This window comes from Corvus cornix, chromosome 3 (genome assembly GCF_000738735.6).
Source record: "Corvus cornix cornix isolate S_Up_H32 chromosome 3, ASM73873v5, whole genome shotgun sequence".
In the NCBI taxonomy this organism is placed as follows: Eukaryota; Metazoa; Chordata; class Aves; order Passeriformes; family Corvidae; genus Corvus; species Corvus cornix.
The window spans coordinates 2,044,207-2,063,632 of NC_047056.1; the positions used below are offsets into that span (position 1 = coordinate 2,044,207).

The following is a 19,426-nucleotide window of genomic DNA, read 5'->3' on the forward strand; positions in this document are numbered from 1 at the left end:
CTTCACCATTAGACAATTTTAAAAAGCCCCAAACAACCAAGAACTTCACTTTTTGTGCCTCTGGAGAGATTACCAAATTGAATCCTTGGATATCCTTAAGAATTGGTGCTTGTCACCTGACCTGTACCAGTCTCCTTCTCTTTCCTGTTCAAGAGATGAAAACCACAAACTACAGAGGCTTCTAATACCCTCGGGATATCTATTACGGAAAGAAAATTCCATCTCTCACTCCAGTTCCTGCTGTTACCAGGGAACAAATCCCTTCCTGCTGGAACTGCAGCGCTCTTTGTTACACATGAGAAAGCTGAACCTTTCACTGGAAATGAAGTCATGTCTGATGGCATGGGTGTGCTGGGAAACTTCCCAGGCTGAATCCTGAGTTTGGTTAGGTCAGAATTCCCAGTTACCCTTTCAGACATCCTTTCCTCTCTCTGGCTGCTCCTTATGGCTATCAGGAGGAAGAGAAGAATTAGTTGCCCAGGAACAGTTTTGGCACAGTCTAGGTAGAGCAGCTTAGTCTGCGCTTCAGATTTAGCCAACAGTTCATCGCTCTTGATTTTCCTGAACATATTTCAACTTCCACTTGGATTTACAGCTCATGGAGAACTGTCTTGCCAGAGAGGAAAGGCCTGTGCTGCTGGGCATTAGGCAAAAAAGGAACTACAGAGATATTCCTCTGTTTTTTAATGAATGGAATTACAAGAGTACTCAGAGAGCTCTGAATCCCAGCAATCCACTCTCATCTGGTTAAACAGGCTATTTCCATGTCATATCCACTGGTTTTTAACAACCAGAGGAGGCACAGGGTGTGCACCAATGTCCCGTTTTATCAGGAGTGCTGTGCACTACTGACATTTCAGCTTGGCAGCAGAAAGTGCATCCGTGGAACAACAATGTTCTGCTTTTCAGGAAGAGCCAGGAGGAGACTCCAGGCATCCACCAAATGCATTACTTGTTTCATTTAAACAGTCCTTGACACTCGGATTTCCATCAACCCTCCATCCTTTCTGACACTCTTTACTATTTCTGCTGCATTGTGGGGTTTTTATTCCCCCTTGAAGGAGTTTTGATTCTTGGAACTCCAAAAAGCATTAAATCCATTGACAAGAATATTTCGTTTTTAAAGAAAAAGATACATATTTAATAACCCTGTAAAATATAAGGACAACACCCGAATTTTGGCCAGAAGAGCTGCAAGACACTCTGCCTCTCAATTATCTAAATTCATGTCTTCACATATTTATGTAGCTTTCCACTTCCTTTTGTTTTTTTAAAATCTTCTGTATTTAAGTATCTTGATTTTCCTTTTAGGTATGGCTTTACTTTTCTTTTTAGATATTTATAAAAAATAGATAAAATTTACTAGAATATGGCTGCACACACTACTTCCCTGACCTAATTTACATGTATAAATACAGTAAAAGACCCAAGTAATCTTGGAATGCTGGATAAGAGAATCTACTCTAAGTATAAAATCAAGATTTTACACTGGACAAAGGATTTAAACCAATTTCTAAAAATGTAATTTTCCATCAGCAAACAAACCATTACTTGATTGCTGAGTGCAGATTATTTTCACATCACCTTCTTTCCCATGTCTCTCCAGGAAGCAAAATGGGATTTTAAAGCCAACGATGAAGATGTATTTTAAGTTTTCCTTTGGAAAAAAACCCTTTAATTTTATTTTTGAAAGCAAACTAAGGAAGCATTACCTGCAGCTTGGCATTCTGAGTTTGCAGAGTTGTGTTTTGCTCCTGCAGGGACACAGTCTGTCTCTGCAGGGCCAGGATCTGGGCCTGCAGATTGTTGTTCTGTGTCTCGAGCTGCTTGAGCTGCGTTTTCAGCGCCTGCTTCTCTGCCTGCAGCGTTGCGTTCTGGGGGGTTTAAAACCACACAAAACCTCAGTTCACAGTTGCTCCAGGAACTCCAAGATAAAACAGAAGTGTTTTCCAGACCATACAAAGCAGCAGGACTGTGCAGAGATTTACAGGGTGGGATAAAACTGCAGAACAAAGTAACAACCTTTGGGGGGATTTATCACTGGAAAAACAGGTAATGGATATGGCACCTATGGAGAAACAGGAGAGAAACCTCCAGGACTCATGTAAACAGGGATTACAGAACAGGGATTTGAGAGAGAGCTGTGGATTCAAAAGGGCAAATTCATGTTTTCACATTTCCTTTTTAAATGCCTGTCAAGTGCTTTATGGCATCCCACAGAGCAGAATCCAGCTGCTACATGCACAGTATTTAATTCAGATTCTGCCTGGGATGGAAACGAGGTGATAAATTAAAGTGTCTCAACAGCACCCTCATTTGCATTACTGGAACAGCTCACCACAAATAATTACCACCAGAATAATATTTAAAATATATCTTACATTCCTTTCCACCTCGATTAATCTATCTTTAACTTTCAATAATTCTCTAGTAGTCTCCTGATTTTCCTTCTCCCACTTATTGACAGACTGATTTTCTTCTCCGCTTCTTGGAGGAGAATTCTGAACCATCCTTTCCTCTTCTTGTCTTTGCTTGAGAGCTTCATAGTTCTTCTTCACCTGGAATTATTTAGGACAACTTAAGTTAGGTTTAGAATTTTCCATTTTGTATGTCATAATTTACTAATTAATCACCTGACCATGCCCCTTCTCAAAGAACAGAAGTGCTGTTACTGAATTTGTAAACCTGTTTTTCGTACATATTTGGAGAGATGAGGTACAAATTATTTATGGGCATGGACAGTTTAACCCCAACAAACAGGAGACCTCTATTTTCTATTTTATTTCAGTGCTTTCAACTGTATCCCCCAACTGTTATACTAAAATTCTAAAGCAAGGTGATTTATTTCCTTTTTTAACCAATCTACTCAGGCTGTTCAAGGTAGGCCAGAAAACCTAACTGGAAATGACATCCCAAATCAAATCGACTCCAGGTGATTTATCCAGCTGATGTTTTCATGGCCAGTGAATAAACTCAACAACTGAGTGATGTCAACACAGTCTTAAAAGCATTCACACCTTTGTCCTGCTTTCTGGCACCTGAACGATGGCCATTTTTGGCTGTCTTACCCAAAAAGTGTAGAAGTAACAACAGCTCATATAGGAGTCATTTAACCTTACAGAAAAATGTCCTTTTCCTTACTGTTTTCAGTTCCTGACGCAGCTGCTGGTTTAGATTTGTTGATTCTTCCAGACGAGCCTCCAAAGCAGCAATTTTTTCTTCTTTTATTTCCAGAGACTTCTTGAGCGTGGACTCTAATTTGGACTCCAAAAGCTTGTACCTACTGGCGAACAACAAAAAAAGAGTCAGTATTTCAAATAACTATTCGAGGTATTTAAATTCTAAAATGCTCTAGAACAGTCTCATAGCTACATTCAAAAATCCCTGAGTGCTGTAGACAAAAGTACGAAGACACCTCAGCATCCCCAGCAAGTCCTATGTCAAAAATAACCAGAAGATGTTGTCAAAACCATTTTTGACTCCTTCATTCTTCTAAAACATGTCAGACACAGAAATCGGCCCGTTCAGGCACACCAGGGGGCTGCTGAGCTTCTCTGCATCATTAGTGAGTGGTGCCTGCACTCCTCCTTCTGGCTCCACTCCAGCGAATCCAGCGGGGACCTGAACTCAATTAGAATGTGAAGTGTTTGGAGAGCAAGATTTTCATCAGTTCCCATTTCCTGCCAGCTCCAAAGGGGAGGACAGGGAAGGAGATGGAGCACAGGACTGTGCAGGTGCACACTCGTTTGGTGCATCAATGTGTAAATTGCTCACTCAGCCCAGCTGCTGATATTTTAAGACTGCTGCCACCCTTGATGTGCAAAGCTTCCATTTTTAACCATATTCACAATATTGCAGGGCACCTAAAACCCCCCAAAATGTCAATTTGAGAGAGAAGTGGTCAGATTAAACTGTATTGATTTAGCACTGCACATCCTTTATGGGAAATACTGAAACCAAAATCATGAATCACTTCTAAGCAGTTCAGTCCCTGTGTGTGGCTCAGAATCTGGAGAACACCTCACTCCGCCCCACAGCTGGATAAAATAAACCAAACCACTGATATCCCCCTTTCTAATCCTGGCTGCTGAAGGATCCATCAGTTTAGTGAAGGGAATAAACTGCAGGAGACTCCTGAATGGACAGTGGCATCAGATCCAGTCAGGAACTGGAGCAGAAGATCAACGGGAAGAGAATTAATAAGCAGAAAGCTGTCCAGTAGCATCATGCAGCAGGATGAGAATCTGAGATTCTAAGATATGACAACTAATTCCCAAAGATTTACAGAAGAGTAGGCAACTTATGACTAGCAGAATATACAGTATTTCACCTTCTTGAGCTGAAGTACAGACTTGGCTACAACTAATTCCTGCTACTGAAAAGCTACACAATTCTATAGAAAACAAAGGAGGGAAAAGAATAATAGCAGAGATCCAATATCCACTTTCATTTTGAACAATGAAAGATGGTACAAATTTTGTAACATAACTGCAAGCTGGGTTACTTTGGATTGAGAGTCAAAATCCATAAATCTGTTTGTCCAAGGACAGCAGGCAAGAGAAAATGGAAAACACTTCAAAGTTAACTCATAAAACGTGGCCAGTTTAGACCTCAATAAAAACACTCTGAAGTGCTACCAAGATCATTCACTAAAAACCACAAGCAGCTCTTTCCAGCCAGGAGGAGGAAAGTGGTACATTTTTAATTTCCATCATCAAAATGACAGAGACAGATGAAAGAAGTAATTTTGCCCACACTGAGGAGTAATTTTGCCTATAATGAAAACGCCCTCTTTACAGGCCTGGTTAAAGAACTGCTACTGCCTCACCTATGCATTGTTATGTAAGGAAAGCAATCCAGGTGTCTTTGGGATGAATGAAGAAGCTGAGAACAATGGAAAAGCAGGATACTGGCACAGCAAAATTTCAAACCAACCCAAGTTTTCACATGGAAAATAACTACTGCCCTTTCATGGTCCTCCAGCTCTACACGGAGCTTGGGAAGTAGCTCAAGCCAGCAGCAGAGCCCAACCACTTCTAACCTAGAACTTGATTAAATGTTGCTCCATTTGGGCTTCATCTAAGCTTAAGCTTCACCTTGGATCAAGGACTGGTAGTTTTTTGCTGGGTATATTCACCTAAGGACATATCAAATGCTTATCAAGTGCTGTATGGGACACAGAAGTGCTTAAATCAGAAGAAATCCAACCAGTCCAGGTTCTGAGGACTTTGCCTGAACTCATCTGGGAGCTGAGAAATGCAGGTGAAAGCCACCAGCAGAAACCAAGAGCAGGTAACACATTCACCCACAGGACTCTGGCAGCACCCCATGACAGAGCACTGGCAGCAAGAAAGGGGAACTGGATTCAAACCCCAAGTGTTACTTGGTTTCCTTTGGACACACAAAGCCCCAAATCAATCTCCATACTCATGACAGATCATGACAGCAGAACAGCACCGGGAAGTAAAGCTTGGCTAGAAGCCCACACCAGTCTGCTTTGCTCCTGCCACCAATTTTCCCTAAATCCCTGCAGGATAAGACAGAGGAGGAAAATACAGCAGAGGAAACAGATGTCAGGGCAGCAGCTGCTTTCCAATGGCAGGTGTGGAGGAATGATGGAGCCACCACCAAGTTCTGGAGACACTGGAGCACTGGATACTTCCCAGACAGGGAAAGTGGGAATGCAGCTTCCTTTAGGAAGGAAGAACTAGAAGGAAATGGTTGCAAGGAAAGAGTGAGGCAGTTTAAGGTAATCACTATGTGACAAAAACCATTTGTATCAGACAGGCAGTCAAAAAAGAAAAAAAAACCCCAACACTTTGAGCTCATTATCTTTTACTGCTACTGTTGCTGCTGCTGACTAGAGCATAAAACATTTTAATTATAATTAACTGTATCTCCTGACATACTTCAATGAGTCTCTTAGCAACAAAAAGCGGCAAGTCACTGTCACAGTCAGCTGAATGTGATAGCACATCAACTAATTAATTTCCAAAAATATCAAGTTCCATTTTGGGTCTACGAGTGTGCCTTAAAAATCTAAGAGTATGCACAGAACCAGTCTGCAAAACCACTTCATGAATAAAAAAGACCCTCATTTGTGCTCTCTCTCAGGTAGGCCCTGCCATTCTCACCTGTCATCACTGCTCTGCTCATCGTGCAGGAGACGCTCCTTGTTCAAGCCAATTTTTTCAAGCTCGTGGGCCAGTTTTTCTAGATCATTGTTCATCTGTTGTGTCTTCAACTTCTCATTCACTAAGTCCTTGCACAGAAAAAACTACAGTCAGTATCTTCAGAGAAATAAAACAACGTAGTCTTAGTTCCAGGAGGGCTGAGACAAGGGCGTTTTATCTTTACATGACTGCAATAATTCATGTTCAACTCTCCTTCCAGTTGTCAGCTTCCAGCTGTATCAGACATTACACTGTAACTAGAATATGATTTCTCTGTGCTCTCTCTTTTACAGTTTCCCTTTAAATTTGGTCTGGAACATGACAGTGAAGGGGAAATGTTCCAGTAGCATGATACTCTTCCTTTTCATGACTACGATTATAGAAATTTTGGTTATCTAATGCATAAAGGTGTTAACAGTACACAGATTAAAGCAGAAAAACGTCCCCAAATCAGAAACCCAGATATAATTTCTGTACATTACAAACAGAGTATGATGGGAACAGAAACTCCTCTGTGTTTACCTCTCTCAAAGTGACCAGGGTTTTCTTATCAATGGTTGCTCTTTTCACCAGCTCCTTGTTTTCCTTTTCCAGTTCTTTCAGGCGCAGACACGACTCTTTGTATACAACAATTTCTTTAAACAGAGATTTATTTTCCCTCTCCAGATTACTGATTTTTACATTATTTTCTTCTAAGGTACTATCTTTAATTTCTGCTTGCTGTCGAAGCCTTTTGTTTTCCTTTTCCAGCTGTTTCTTATCCTTTTCCAGTTGAGAAGTCTCTTGTTCTAACAACTTATTCTCCTTTTCCAACTGCTCCAGGCGCTTACTAGAGATTTTTAACTCTTCCAAGTTCTTTTGCAGGGTCTGATTTTCAGACTCTAAATCCTGTAATTCGCTCTCTAATTGCTGAATCTTCTTATTGCTGTTTTCCAGGGCTTTCTGTAGCCTTTGGTTTTCTGTGTCCAGGCCTTGGTAACTGACTTCCAAGCGTTCAGTCTTCTTAAAAGAGGCTTTCATCAGTTCAAGGCTTTTTTTGAGTTGCTCCTTTTCACTCTCCAGCTCCTTATTTTCTAATTGTAACTGTGCCACTTTAATGCTTGTACACTTCAAGGATTCAATTGTCCTTCGTAACTCTAAATTTTCTTCATCGAGTTGGGAATTCTCCTTTTCTAAGGATTCTAACTGAAAAGTGAGGTTTTTCAGGCTATCCAAGGTTTTTTTCAGCTTTCTGTTCTCCGTCTCCAGGTCAGAGTTCTCTTGTTCTAAGGCCTCGATCTTCTCACAAGTGATATTTAGGTTGGTGATTTTTTTCTGTAATAACTCATTTTCCTTCTCCAGACGATGCAGCTCGTTCTCTAATTCTTCTGCCCTCTCCCCTTTCTCTTTGTAGTGTTCCAGTTCTTTCCTGATTTGTTTTTTTTCAAATTCAATCTTATTTAACTTACTGCTGGTCTCTTTGATAGACTCATGAAGGATTTTATTTTCCTTTTCAATTTCTTTCATTCTTGCCTCAGCACTGATTTGGGAGCGCTGCCTTAGAGAAGCCACAGTTTGATTCAAGTGTTCATTTTCTTGTTCCAAGAGTTTAATCTTATTTGGGTAGAAAAAAGGTAAAGTGATAAACAATGTGCCAACAAGGAACTGCTTTCATATATAAACTAAAAGATACTAATCATATATTTACCTTTTATTTTAAGTTAAAAAACCTCTCACTCTGCCAGTATTTATGTGAGGAATTACAAACACTATTTCAAGTTTGACAACAACGTAAATCTTCAAATCTCTTCCTCTTGAATATGAATAGATAAACATAAACCCCAAATGAATAAAGCAGAAATCCAAGCAAAGCTTTATCTATTTCTTAGGACAATTTAATTTTCATTTGTGTTTACCCGTATTTAGATTGCTTTTTCTTATACTCAGTGAATTCCAGAGCTGTGTGTCCACAAGGAACAGGGCTGCAGGCAAGTTCTAAACCAAACCTGAGATGGAGGGAGGTGTGGGAACCACTAAAATCTCTTTATTTCATTTGGAAAAAGTGGAGGTGATGGGTGGGATATGAGGGAATCCTGATCACAGTCAACAACAAATTGAGAAGAAACACACCAAAGTTACACTGATTTTTGAGTTAAAAAGAACCCTTGGATATTCTGTTCCAAGCCAGCTTCAGAGAAAGTAAACCATACTGGAATTATTTTCCTAGGAAACATTTCTCCAGATCTACCTCAAGGATAAGAGCAAAACTCACATCTTAATTTTTAGTATTTCTTGACTTTTTAGGTTGCTCCAAATCATCAGGAATTATTTGGGCAAGTAACACCAGACAGCAAAATCCAGTAAAACTGTTTGGATCAATATTTAAGTGTACACCAATAACCCAGTGTAAGGGATGTTTCAACAATAAACTGTTTTGGAGAAAAGCAAAAGTGCTGCTTGCAATGAAAAACAGACTGAGAAAATTATAGGCTGTTCTTCCATAGTGGAATCTGAATGGAACTATTAATTACAGAGCTCCAGCTCTGCTCCCAGCAATGACAAACTGCTCTGGAATATTCACCAGAAACTCATTAACAGGTGCCTAAAAACACAACTCTGGGGCACCTGGCACAGCACTGAATTACTTTCCATGAATTCTGCTTCTATAATCCAAATTCCACAAAAAATCCTGACAAATGCCTCCATGGTTTTGGATGAGATCAAATGAACGTCCTATAGTTAATTCCAGTGTCAGCACAGGATTTGTAAGAGATAAGAAAGATGCTGTTGACCCATCAGCCCTTAAGCATGTTATTTTTAAGCAGAACTAGTCTCACTGAAATATCAGTCCCAAAACAAGATATGTATCTTTAAATGAAAGTACACCTTATACGCCAAGCCTTTTTTTTTTTCCTCTCCCTTTTTCTTTCTTCTGGAATTTCATTTACTGATTAAATAGGGCCTTAAAACATCTTCAGCATCTCCTGAAATACAATACTCTGTATTTCAAAGTACTGTACTTAAACTAAATGGCAATGTCATCAGGAGGTATAAATAGAATTTATAAAAGCTAGCTGCAGTTCTAATTCTGAAACACTCAACTCCTAAATCTGGCATTTCCAGAAGCTTCCAGAACTCTTTTTCCTGGTGGCTGCCTTCCACCTGTCTGCTCTGCAGGCACCTCAGAAGGTGCCAGTGTCCATCAGGTACATCTTTACCAAGATTCAGATGCCAGTTTTTGGCAGCCACAAATAAATCCAGGCAGGATTACAGCATTACAGCAGGAACCCATCCCAGTGCAAGGCAGGATTATGGAGCTGGACCTGAGGCTGCTGGAATTCTCATCAATACTCCAACATTACTCCAAGCACTGCCCAGCTGCCTGGGACCTTTCTCCTGCTCTGGGAGGTGTCTGGCTTCCCTCCAAAGTTCCCAATTCTCTCTCCTGGCTGAGCTACACCCTCCAAGCAACTCCAGCAGATGCCCACGGAAGCCACAGGAGCGTTAGAAACATCACAAAGCTCTAAACCCACCAGCAAAACCCCAGCCAGAAATGAGTCACGTCTCTCACTGGCTGCAGCTCTCAGAAAAGCTGTTTTCCTGCAGAAACGTCCTTTTGGCAAATCCACTACATTTACAATCCCTTTATGTCTGTAAAATCCTACAAAAGGAGACCAGCAGAGCACAAAGCAGCATTAAAACTTTTGGTTCTGCTACTCACTTGTCTCTCGGAGTTCTCTCGAAGTGCTTCAAGTGTCTTTTCAAGCTGTGCTTTTTCTTTCATCAAATCTTTACTCTGATTTTGACTGTTCTGAAGACTTTGTTTCTCTTGGCTAATTTCATTCTCCAGCTCTTCAAGCTGGGAAGAGAAACAGAAGTTTTGAAATGTACTTAAAAATGACACTCTTAGCTGGGTTGAAGGCACCCTCATAGAAATGAATAAAGAAGCTTAAGGGGAAGAATAAAACAGAAATTTCTAATCTTTAATTGAAACATTAATTTCTTCTGGGAATATATTTACTCCTGCCAGAATTTTCTCCCTGGCTCAGAGCACAGCATCTATAAAGTACTTTAAAAAAAAGGGTCAGATTTTCTCAGGCTCTGGGTATTTCCTCAAGCATCTTTTTTTTCTCTTAAAATTCCATTTTAGTGAGATTTATATTGCTCCTCCAAGACCCTTTTAACTTAGGAAGGTTGAATGTTGTTTGATCTCACTTAACTATTTCAAGAGATAATTAAGATGATTCCTTGGGAATTAAATATATGGGTTTGTTTTGTCAAATGGTTCCAACTTGCAGAGAGCAAAACTTTTTAATATTTAAAATACCCAAGGCATGATTTTTCTGTCACATTTAAGTTGTACCAAGTTGACCTGAATGATGTTTGTGTGCTTCTTACACCTATTCCTTTCTTTTGTACCTCCCAGCTGCCTTCTGGGCACAGCACAGAGGCTGCTCCAAAAAATACTAGCTTCTTAGGAATCAGAAAACTTATGGGAACATGGAATGCAGCAGGGATTTCTTTAATTTACTGTCTTTTTTAAATTATCTCTCACCCACTCTAAGAGTAGTCTTTCACCTGAAATAGCTGCTGAAGTCAAAGCTATTTTAGGAACTTTAGACATTTTCACTCCACTGTAATTAGTCCCTGGTTTTTTTTCAAATTTTTATTCTCTATAAATACCACTGACTACATTATTCTATTTGATACCCATAATTTGAGAAGTAAAGTATAACAGATCAGCACAGTTAAACCTGACAAACTACCCTCTTTATCAATTCCTTGACCCACCTTCTCCCTTCCCCAGCTAAAATGAGGACACAGGACCAAGTTTTCAGCTCAGACTCATCCCTCACTCTTCACCTCTGCACACACATTCTCCTGCTTCACAATTACCAAAATTAATGTTCTCCAGTATTCTAAACCACTTTCATTACTCATCATATCCCCAATATATTATTATTTTTCCCCTCACTGGTCCAAGACCTTTCTGAATAAACTGGTCACACTGTCACATCAATAAACAAGCAAAACTAAAGAAGATAAAAACCTCTTGGAGGTGGTTTTTTTTTTTACCATAAACTTACAAACGCTGTAACTCCACTTAGACCCTTATCCAAATGCCTTACCCAAAATAACAGCAATTCATAAAATTACCCTTTAGAAAGAAAATAGCAAAGAACATTAGGCAGTTCTCACACAATCCAAGCACACCCTGACCTTTACCTTCTTGCTAAGTCTTTGGTTTTCTTTTTCCATTTTCAGAATCCTTGAACTGCTGCCTTCCACAGAGCCCACTGCACTTTGCAGTTCTTCCACAGTCTTCAGCAAACTTTGGTTTTCCATTTCCAGCTTCAGTAACCTGCTGGATGTCAGCTCATTCACCTCATGGCCTAGTGATTTCTGGGGCACTGCAGGAGAAAAACACCATCATTAAAATAAAAGGTGACTTATTACCCTGAGTTCTTTGCATTTTTAAACGTAGGGGGTTTAGCAGCCTTTGAAGGTCCCTCTGATGCCTTCTTGGTGACCAGAGCTGGTTAGGATTAGAAATGTTAAAAATTAAAGTATGTTCTACTCTCCTAAAGTTCCTAATCACAGCAGAGATTTGTTTCCCACAACTTGGGATGTATCTCCAAATTTCCACAAGTGCTTTGCACAGAATCCAGTTTATATCCAAGCATGTTATACTGAAACAATCAAAATTGTTACCACAGCTCTTCTCCTTAGCTTTGAGAACAGCAAAGCAAGAAGTCTCAATCTGTGCTGAGGAGTACAAAAGTCTGAATGTAAGTGCAAGGTATTTAGGGGGTTTACACCACTGAACAAGAATCACAAGAACAGAGTTTTCATGTAGGCTGTATCTCCATGGATACATGGGAATCAGCATTTCCCGAGAGGATGACACGCTCTGTATTTCAGAAATAAGGACATTTCATTTCCTAATGCCATCCTGCCTCTGAGATTTTAATTTCAATCACTTTGCAAGCATTAACTATGTTTACCTTCAGAAAGTTCAGTAGTCCTATTTATCTGCTCAAGCTCCCAGCCAAGATGCAAAGACTCATCCATACTTTGTTTCTGAGCCATTTCTAGGGTCATATTTTCCTCCATGAGCTCCTCAATCTTCTTTCTGTCCATATCACGCTCCTTGAAAATTATTTCACAGGTTAAAAGTCTCAATATGTGCAAAGTATTTTATTATCTATTTATTATCTATATTATTATATTCTAGTAATATCTATATTCTATTATCTTTATTATGTTGTCACAGGGAAGGGCAAAGTGCTCTTTTCTGATTTGCTGACACAGTGAGATGGGGAGGAACTGGCAAAAGCTGGGAGAACTTTGAAGGGAACAGGAACAACCAGTAAAGAAGATTACAAAGAAGAACCTCTTCTCCTCATAACCTGCAGCAATCACTCCCTACTCTTCCAAAGTTTACTTCTCTCTGAGTATTAGGAAACAAAGTGCATGGGGTAAACACAACACTTAAGTGACAATTCATTATATTCACATCAAAATACCAATCCTATTGCTCTTGAGTCTCTGCTGATTTATCATCACATTCCTTCTCTATCCACTATTTTGAAGGCTTTTATTAAAAATGGAAACGAAATTCAGTGTGTATCAGTTGCCTTTGCCACCCTCCCCTGACACTCACCATCTCCATATCATGCAATTTAGCTTTTAGCTGTAAATTCTCTTTTTCTAACTCGTGCAGTTTATCCGAACGGGCTCGTGTCCCCTCTAATTGATCTTCCAACATTGTCTTGGTTTCTAGCAACACTTGATTGTCCTCCTTTAACTCCTGCAAAAATTGAGCAACAACAAAAAATAAATCCCAAACCGAAAATATTTCCCTGCTCATACCAACTTTGACACCATCACAAGCTATTTCAGAAACCTAAACTAAAACTGGGAGCTGCAAATAAATAATAAAAAATAAAAATAATAAAAAGCACACTTACAGCAATTTCATACAAATGCAATTTATGAATTTCGATGAAAATAAAATCTGACATAAATTAGATGGAATACTCCCTAAGCCATTAAGAACAAATAAGGTGTTGATAATTATAATTAAACCATCAGTATCTCTGTGATTTGGGCTGCAATCTGGAAAGAGCTCCTGCATGTACAGCCCAAAATTAGGTTTATAGGCCACTGGGCCCAAAGTCAGGCCATGATCTGAAAATGCAACCACAATCTTAAAATAAAACCAGCCACTCTCAAGGTCCTGAGCAGCTTTCAGTACAGAGAGGATTTTTTCATAGCATGTGATGAAAGTAATGTGCAAAATACATAAATGGCAATTTTCCTCATGATATAAAGACAAAACTTTTCAAAATTCACCACATAGTCAGCTGCAAAGCTGAGAAAAGATCACATAAATATCCTTCATACTCCTCCCTACACAAATATTAAATTAACTCCTAATTATTATGAAGCAAACCCAACTAATTAACATCTATCTGCATTAAAGTATGCTTGAAATAAACAATAGTTTACAAGCAATGAAAACATATAAACAAATTTTAGGGGGTTTATTAGTTCAAACAGTCTATGAAAATGAAACTTCCACTGTTGTCAAATCCTGTATACCAGACTGCTTTCCTTTACTAATTTTTATGCCGTATGGCACTTGCCCATCAAATTTGGCATTTACAGACAGAATGATGGCCTGAAAAATTCCTGCATGTTGATTTGACTCCTAAATCACTAACTCATGGCAGAACTCTAAGTTCCCCTTGCCTGGTGTTGGCACATCTTTTTTTAGTGTATTTTATGCCATTGTCCCGTACTCATTTATGTGAACAGCCTGTATTTCCTCAACACTTGACTTAGAAAATTGCCTTCCCTTAGGAGACCTACAGGAGGAGAAAGAAATTATTATATTTATAGCATCTTTTGAATTAATTCCTCCGTGGGTTTCTCAACCCATCCTTCACAGAGGCTTCCACTGGCCTTGCTAGCTTAGAGCTATGGTGAACACTGCTGACCTCCATGCCATTAGACACGGAGACAATTCCCTAAAAACCGCAGTTTGTCACAAAAATCTGACTGCCATATCCCAGAGCAAGAAGCTGCAACCCTTTTTCAAATCCCAATGTTTTAATCTCCAAAAAAGCTTTGAAAAAGCCCCAGCCAAGAGAAAAACGGTGGTTGTGGATGACTTTTTCCCTGGATTTACTCACCTCCACCCTGGCTTTGTAGAACTCAATGTCATGGAGCCTCTCCTTGTAGCGGCTGACTTCACTCTCCAGCTTGTCCACTCGGATCGCCTTCTCCCGGAGCGCGTCCAGCTCATCCCTGTACACCCTGGCAGAGCGGGCATCCGACAGCAGGTTCATGTTCTGGCACAAAGGGAGACACAGAAATAAAGGTAAGATCTTCATTGTTTAAATCAGGGTAATGCAGAGAGGTATCAGTTAATTCTGAGAAACACAAAGAAACAGCAGAATATATTTCAGAGGGTTCGTTCAGATGACGTATTTCCAAGGAAACTGCACTGGCCTTTTTCAAGGACTCACTGTAGTTTTGTGTGTTGCATATTTATGTATGTATTTTGGGGTTTTTCCCTCATTATTGACATACAAAGTATAAAGAAAAACCAGACAAAACTAGAGCGCTTTCATTTTAAGAAAATCCTCCCAGAGGATGCACTGGGGGCAAATTGCTTGACTGTTGAAACAAAAATATTAGAGAAGAAATACTAACCTAAGTCAGGACACTTTTTTCCATCATAATATACCAAATAAAGGAATAAATGACACAAGATCAGGTTCAGAGTGCAAAATAGAAAAAAAGAAACATGGAAACATACTTAATATCAAAGAAAGAGTGGTGAATTGTTCTGGTGGTGGCAACTTTTTTTTAAATAATAAAATTATTAAACCCACACCTCTTGCTGAAGTCTCTTCAGTTCAGCTTCCATCTGTTCCAGTTCTTGTTTACAGTCAAGCAGCTGCTCAGTCTTTTCCTCACTTAGAAGAGAAAACACAAACCAGTTAAACATGGCCATGAAACCTGCTAATGATCACCAGGTTTGAGAACGAAATGCTGAGATTTGTGAGGCTTCCACCTTTAACCCACAATTTCAGGGACATCAGAGTATAAAATTTAGGGTTGCCATTATGACTTAGTTATTCTTTTGGTTTAAGTCTTTATCTAATATTTTAAATGTTAAGTCTTTTTGTAGTCCTTTAAATTGTTGTTTCCTACTCATGCAGGGTAGAAAACAGGGTGCAAGAAAGGAATTCTTGCAGTAAGGGATTTTTGCTAACAAACCACAGACAATACACATGAATGTGTACCAGGAGATTCACATCCAAAAGTCAACTCAGAATAATGTCAAAATATACATTCAAAAGGCCCAGATTCTTTCCAGGAGAACCAGACACTAATCCCTTGTCACAATCATATAAAGCCAATTTTAAAAGCACTTCTGTAGATTCATAATTCCTTTTTTTCTTGCAGAGAAGAATCAAGGTTTTTAGGTGTCTACTCAGCTGAAGAAGATACTGCTTAATAAGCTCAGTAATTTCATGAAACACATAATGAATTTTAATTTTATGGAAACAACACAGTGTCTGTTTTAGTCTCCTCAGAAACCTGTGCTAAAAACAATTTGACATAGAATGTTGCAATTCCTACAGGATTCATTCTTAACTTCCAACTCACTTCTCAATCTTTGAAAGATGAGTTTGTTAAACCATGACTAAGTGCAAAGGAAATATTTAATTCTCTCACAGACAAAGAATACCTGATGTTCAACATTCAACTGCACCTCAGAACAAAAAGTATTTGCTATTGAAAAACCTGCCAATATTGAACATTCTTAAAAGATGTATTACATACACAAATGTGTTACTGTATATTTCACATTCTGGAATACAAGTAAGACACAAAAGTAGAAAAGGAGGAAATAAGAGACTTTAATGGACTGACATGTATAATACAATCTCAAAACAATCATACCAACAAAGAATAGGTATGTTTCAAACAAAACTAGAGCAGCTGTTTTTAAAAATGAGCCAATTTCACCATGAATGATCTTTTTGCAACCAGACATTGTTTGGAAAAGGTCACTGAGCCTACAAGCACAGGAGGTTCAGCTTTGCACAGCTCACTGCAACATCCCTGTCACAGCTCTCCCCCTCCAGAGGTGCTCAGAAACCAGGCACAAACAGAAATGTATTCCTGATTTCTGTAACTTTTCCATCAGCATCCATATTCCTGTGATTGTTCTACACGGGAACACACAGAACTCAGCACTCAGAAAATGAGGTGTGCAATTTCCAGTTTTGGAGTTTCTATATTCCCTGGTTTGCATCCAACTGAAAAATCATCTTTACAGACCTTTTATATGAAATTACATCAGCTACAGTGCATATTAAACCAGGTATGAAGGTTCACTGCCAAAACCAGATTATAAATAAATTTTACGCTGAGTATTTTCAAGTCTGGAATTAAAGCAATTTTAAATTTATCAAATAGATGCATCATTTAACACCAAATACTGCAGACAGAAGTTAATTCATCCATCTGATATTTTAAAATACTGCTACATGTAAAGGGAATTTATTTACCAACTGAATTCAAGTAAGAGTGCAAAATGTGGACTGTTCTGAGCCATCAGTGTTGCCCTAATTGCACGCTTCAGCTACAGACTGGAGAGGATTGGACTAAATTATACAGAACATACCAGTGTTCACTGTTTAGGCTATCTATTAACTGTCAATCAAACTAATAACAGCAATTTTTTCACTAATTTTCTTGGTGCAGCTGTTTATAGAATATCCTGGGCGGGCTCATTGCAGGAGACACATAATAATACAGACATCAGGAAAAAAGAGCCCTATCTTTTGTCCTCTGTTCCTCATGGAGACCACGCTGCAGTGGGGGAAGGGGATCCTCGGACTAAATCAACAAGATCCTTAATCCAGCCAGCTAGAAATGATCTGATCAACAAACTGGGAATTGCGACTTATGCCACCTTCAGCTTGTAATTGAATTTACCTGTCTCCTCTCTCCATTGCTGAATTTAAAAAATCTTTATTCGTGCTGTTTCCACACATATTGAATCTCTTCAGATTTAGCATTTTAATTCAGAACACACACACACACTTCACTCTGCTAAAACAACTGACACATTGCTACAGGGAGAAGCAGATTCTCCACAGGTCTGTTATTGATCTTCTCTTTAAGTAACTCCTCACTCTGCTCAGATTTGCTTCTTGACCATGAAGACAAAGTGCCCAGAGAAACCTACTGAATCAGGAGTAGTTTTCAGGGGCAAGTACGTGTTGTGCAGACAAGAAATCTTTTACACAGGAACAAAGAGGTGGGGAACAGGAAATCATTCTAATGGAAAGTTTTTGTCCTATCTGCAATGAAATTAAACCATGAATGAACCATAGGTAAATATTTCCTGTTGGAAACAGGTCACCTAATCATGCCACTGAGAAGGAATCCCTCCTGCACCATCTCCTTTTAATGACCACCTGGTTTGAGAACAAAAGGCTGAGATTTGTGAGACTTCCACCTTTATTCCCCAATTTCAGGGACACCAGAGTGTAAAATTTAGGTCAAAATACCATTATGAATACAAACAGAGACAAACACAGATGAAAAGTTGTATTTGTCCCATGGGTCCACAAATCTTCTTGTATTATAAAAACACCCCTCCTGGGAAGCAACAACTAAAAGAAGCATTTAAAGCTGTAATTTACCACTTGAAAGGATGAAGAATTGGTCAAAGAGGACTAGAAGTGTGCATTTTGAAAGGATTTGAGTGTGTATTGGTACTCACAGCTCCTGCCTAAGCCTCCTGATCTTGGCCTTGGCGTCAGCGAGCTCCACGCTCAGGTGCTGCCGGCTCTCCGTGCGCTTCATGCCGGGGGAGCCGCACGGGGACTGCGCCGCCGACGCGTGAGGCAGGAAACGGAGACAGTCCCGCTCCTCTGACAGCTCAATGATGGTCTGGGGAAGCAGAGCACAGGCAAAAGTCCAGAGTGGCATTCACAGAGCCATCTCTGAGTTATCATTCATATCAGACACTGGAATGGCACCAGAATGATGGAAAGGTTTTGGCCACAGAAGAAGACAAAAGCTCTACTTGCACCTCTACACCCAAAGCAAAGAGCTGCAGCTCTTGCACAGGACCATCTGGCTATCTGAAATTTTATTTTTCATTTTAAATTTAGACTTTTAAGCCCACAAAATGACCAGTGCTCAGAATGGACTGGGTAATGAATGGTGTGAATTCCTTGAAAACCACCACCTCTTGAAAATAAACGTGTATCTCTAAACAAAGTTGTGCTCTTCAGTGAGCAGCAGCATCCTTAACAACTAAATAAAACATCAGACCTACAGGAACATCCCTATTTCCTCCTATAAATAAAGGGGTTAGCCTAATATGAACATCTCTTGTAGTTTAAGGTATTTTTCCTTTGTTTTTTCCTTTGCACAAAGGCATCACCGCCATCCCCTACCCTCTGTTTTACTCCTGTCAAGGCTGTGATCTGGAAAAAATGTCAAAGGAATATCTGGAATAATTGCAACACTGACATATGCACTCTACTGAGGGGCAAATCTGGGACCACCGAGATGATTCATAACTTGTAATTTTTATTAAACACAATTCTGTTCCTTGATTCTGACACGGTACAACAACTGTGCCTCATGATACGCCTGCAACACGTCCTCTCCTGGTATGGATTCTGCTTTATCCCCCTCAAACCTGGGACGACAGGATACAGGAATAGAACAGGCAGCTTTCAGTCATTGGCTTGCAAATTGATGGGTTATTGATTCCTGGTAAATGCAGCTGAAACAGCTTTGGATTTTCTGTTTTCAGCTACAGATGAATGTTGAAGTTATTTCACATTTCAGTTACACAGAAAATACCACCTGCTATCCTTCCTACTTTAACTTTCCTACATTTATTTAACAAATTGCACAAAGGAACTCCCTGAAACAACTTTCTGGCAGTCAGGAAGCCTTGCTTTAACATGTCAGAAGAAAATGAAACTGTTAGTTAGAAACATCCTGAGCTGCATCATCTCCAAAAAAAAAAAGATTTCTTGTATTTCTCTTAAGCACCAACCCACATCCATACCTCTGAGTGCTCATCTCTTTCATCTATAAGTCTTTTTAAATGCAATGCCATATTTTTCAGGAGAGGTTCAACATACTCTTGTGTCAGCACAATGACATCCATCCACTGCAGGTCAAACACATTTTCCTGATTATGAGTTACCTACATGGGG

The 19,426-nt window shown here is 39.5% G+C and overlaps 1 protein-coding gene across 18 annotated transcripts in view; it reads right to left on the bottom strand.

Moving 5' to 3' along the window:
• Nucleotides 1–19,426, bottom strand: part of CCDC88A (coiled-coil domain containing 88A) — a 65,293-nt gene that overhangs the window by 21,523 nt on the left and 24,344 nt on the right. For 15 of the 18 annotated variants that reach the window (XM_039569952.1, XM_019287954.3, XM_019287948.3 and 12 more), the window contains 13 exons: nucleotides 19,276–19,416; nucleotides 17,968–18,137; nucleotides 15,058–15,139; nucleotides 14,351–14,509; nucleotides 12,817–12,963; nucleotides 12,158–12,302; nucleotides 11,379–11,563; nucleotides 9,874–10,011; nucleotides 6,696–7,766; nucleotides 6,135–6,262; nucleotides 3,142–3,283; nucleotides 2,382–2,558; nucleotides 1,713–1,874 (listed from right to left, as the gene is read on the bottom strand). In XM_039569952.1, the coding sequence (XP_039425886.1) occupies nucleotides 1,713–1,874; nucleotides 2,382–2,558; nucleotides 3,142–3,283; nucleotides 6,135–6,262; nucleotides 6,696–7,766; nucleotides 9,874–10,011; nucleotides 11,379–11,563; nucleotides 12,158–12,302; nucleotides 12,817–12,963; nucleotides 14,351–14,509; nucleotides 15,058–15,139; nucleotides 17,968–18,137; nucleotides 19,276–19,416 (2,847 nt within the window). The remainder of the gene's footprint in view (nucleotides 1–1,712; nucleotides 1,875–2,381; nucleotides 2,559–3,141; nucleotides 3,284–6,134; nucleotides 6,263–6,695; nucleotides 7,767–9,873; nucleotides 10,012–11,378; nucleotides 11,564–12,157; nucleotides 12,303–12,816; nucleotides 12,964–14,350; nucleotides 14,510–15,057; nucleotides 15,140–17,967; nucleotides 18,138–19,275; nucleotides 19,417–19,426) is intronic. The other 3 variants (XM_019287946.3, XM_019287951.3, XM_010402995.3) reach the window with 1 other exon arrangement.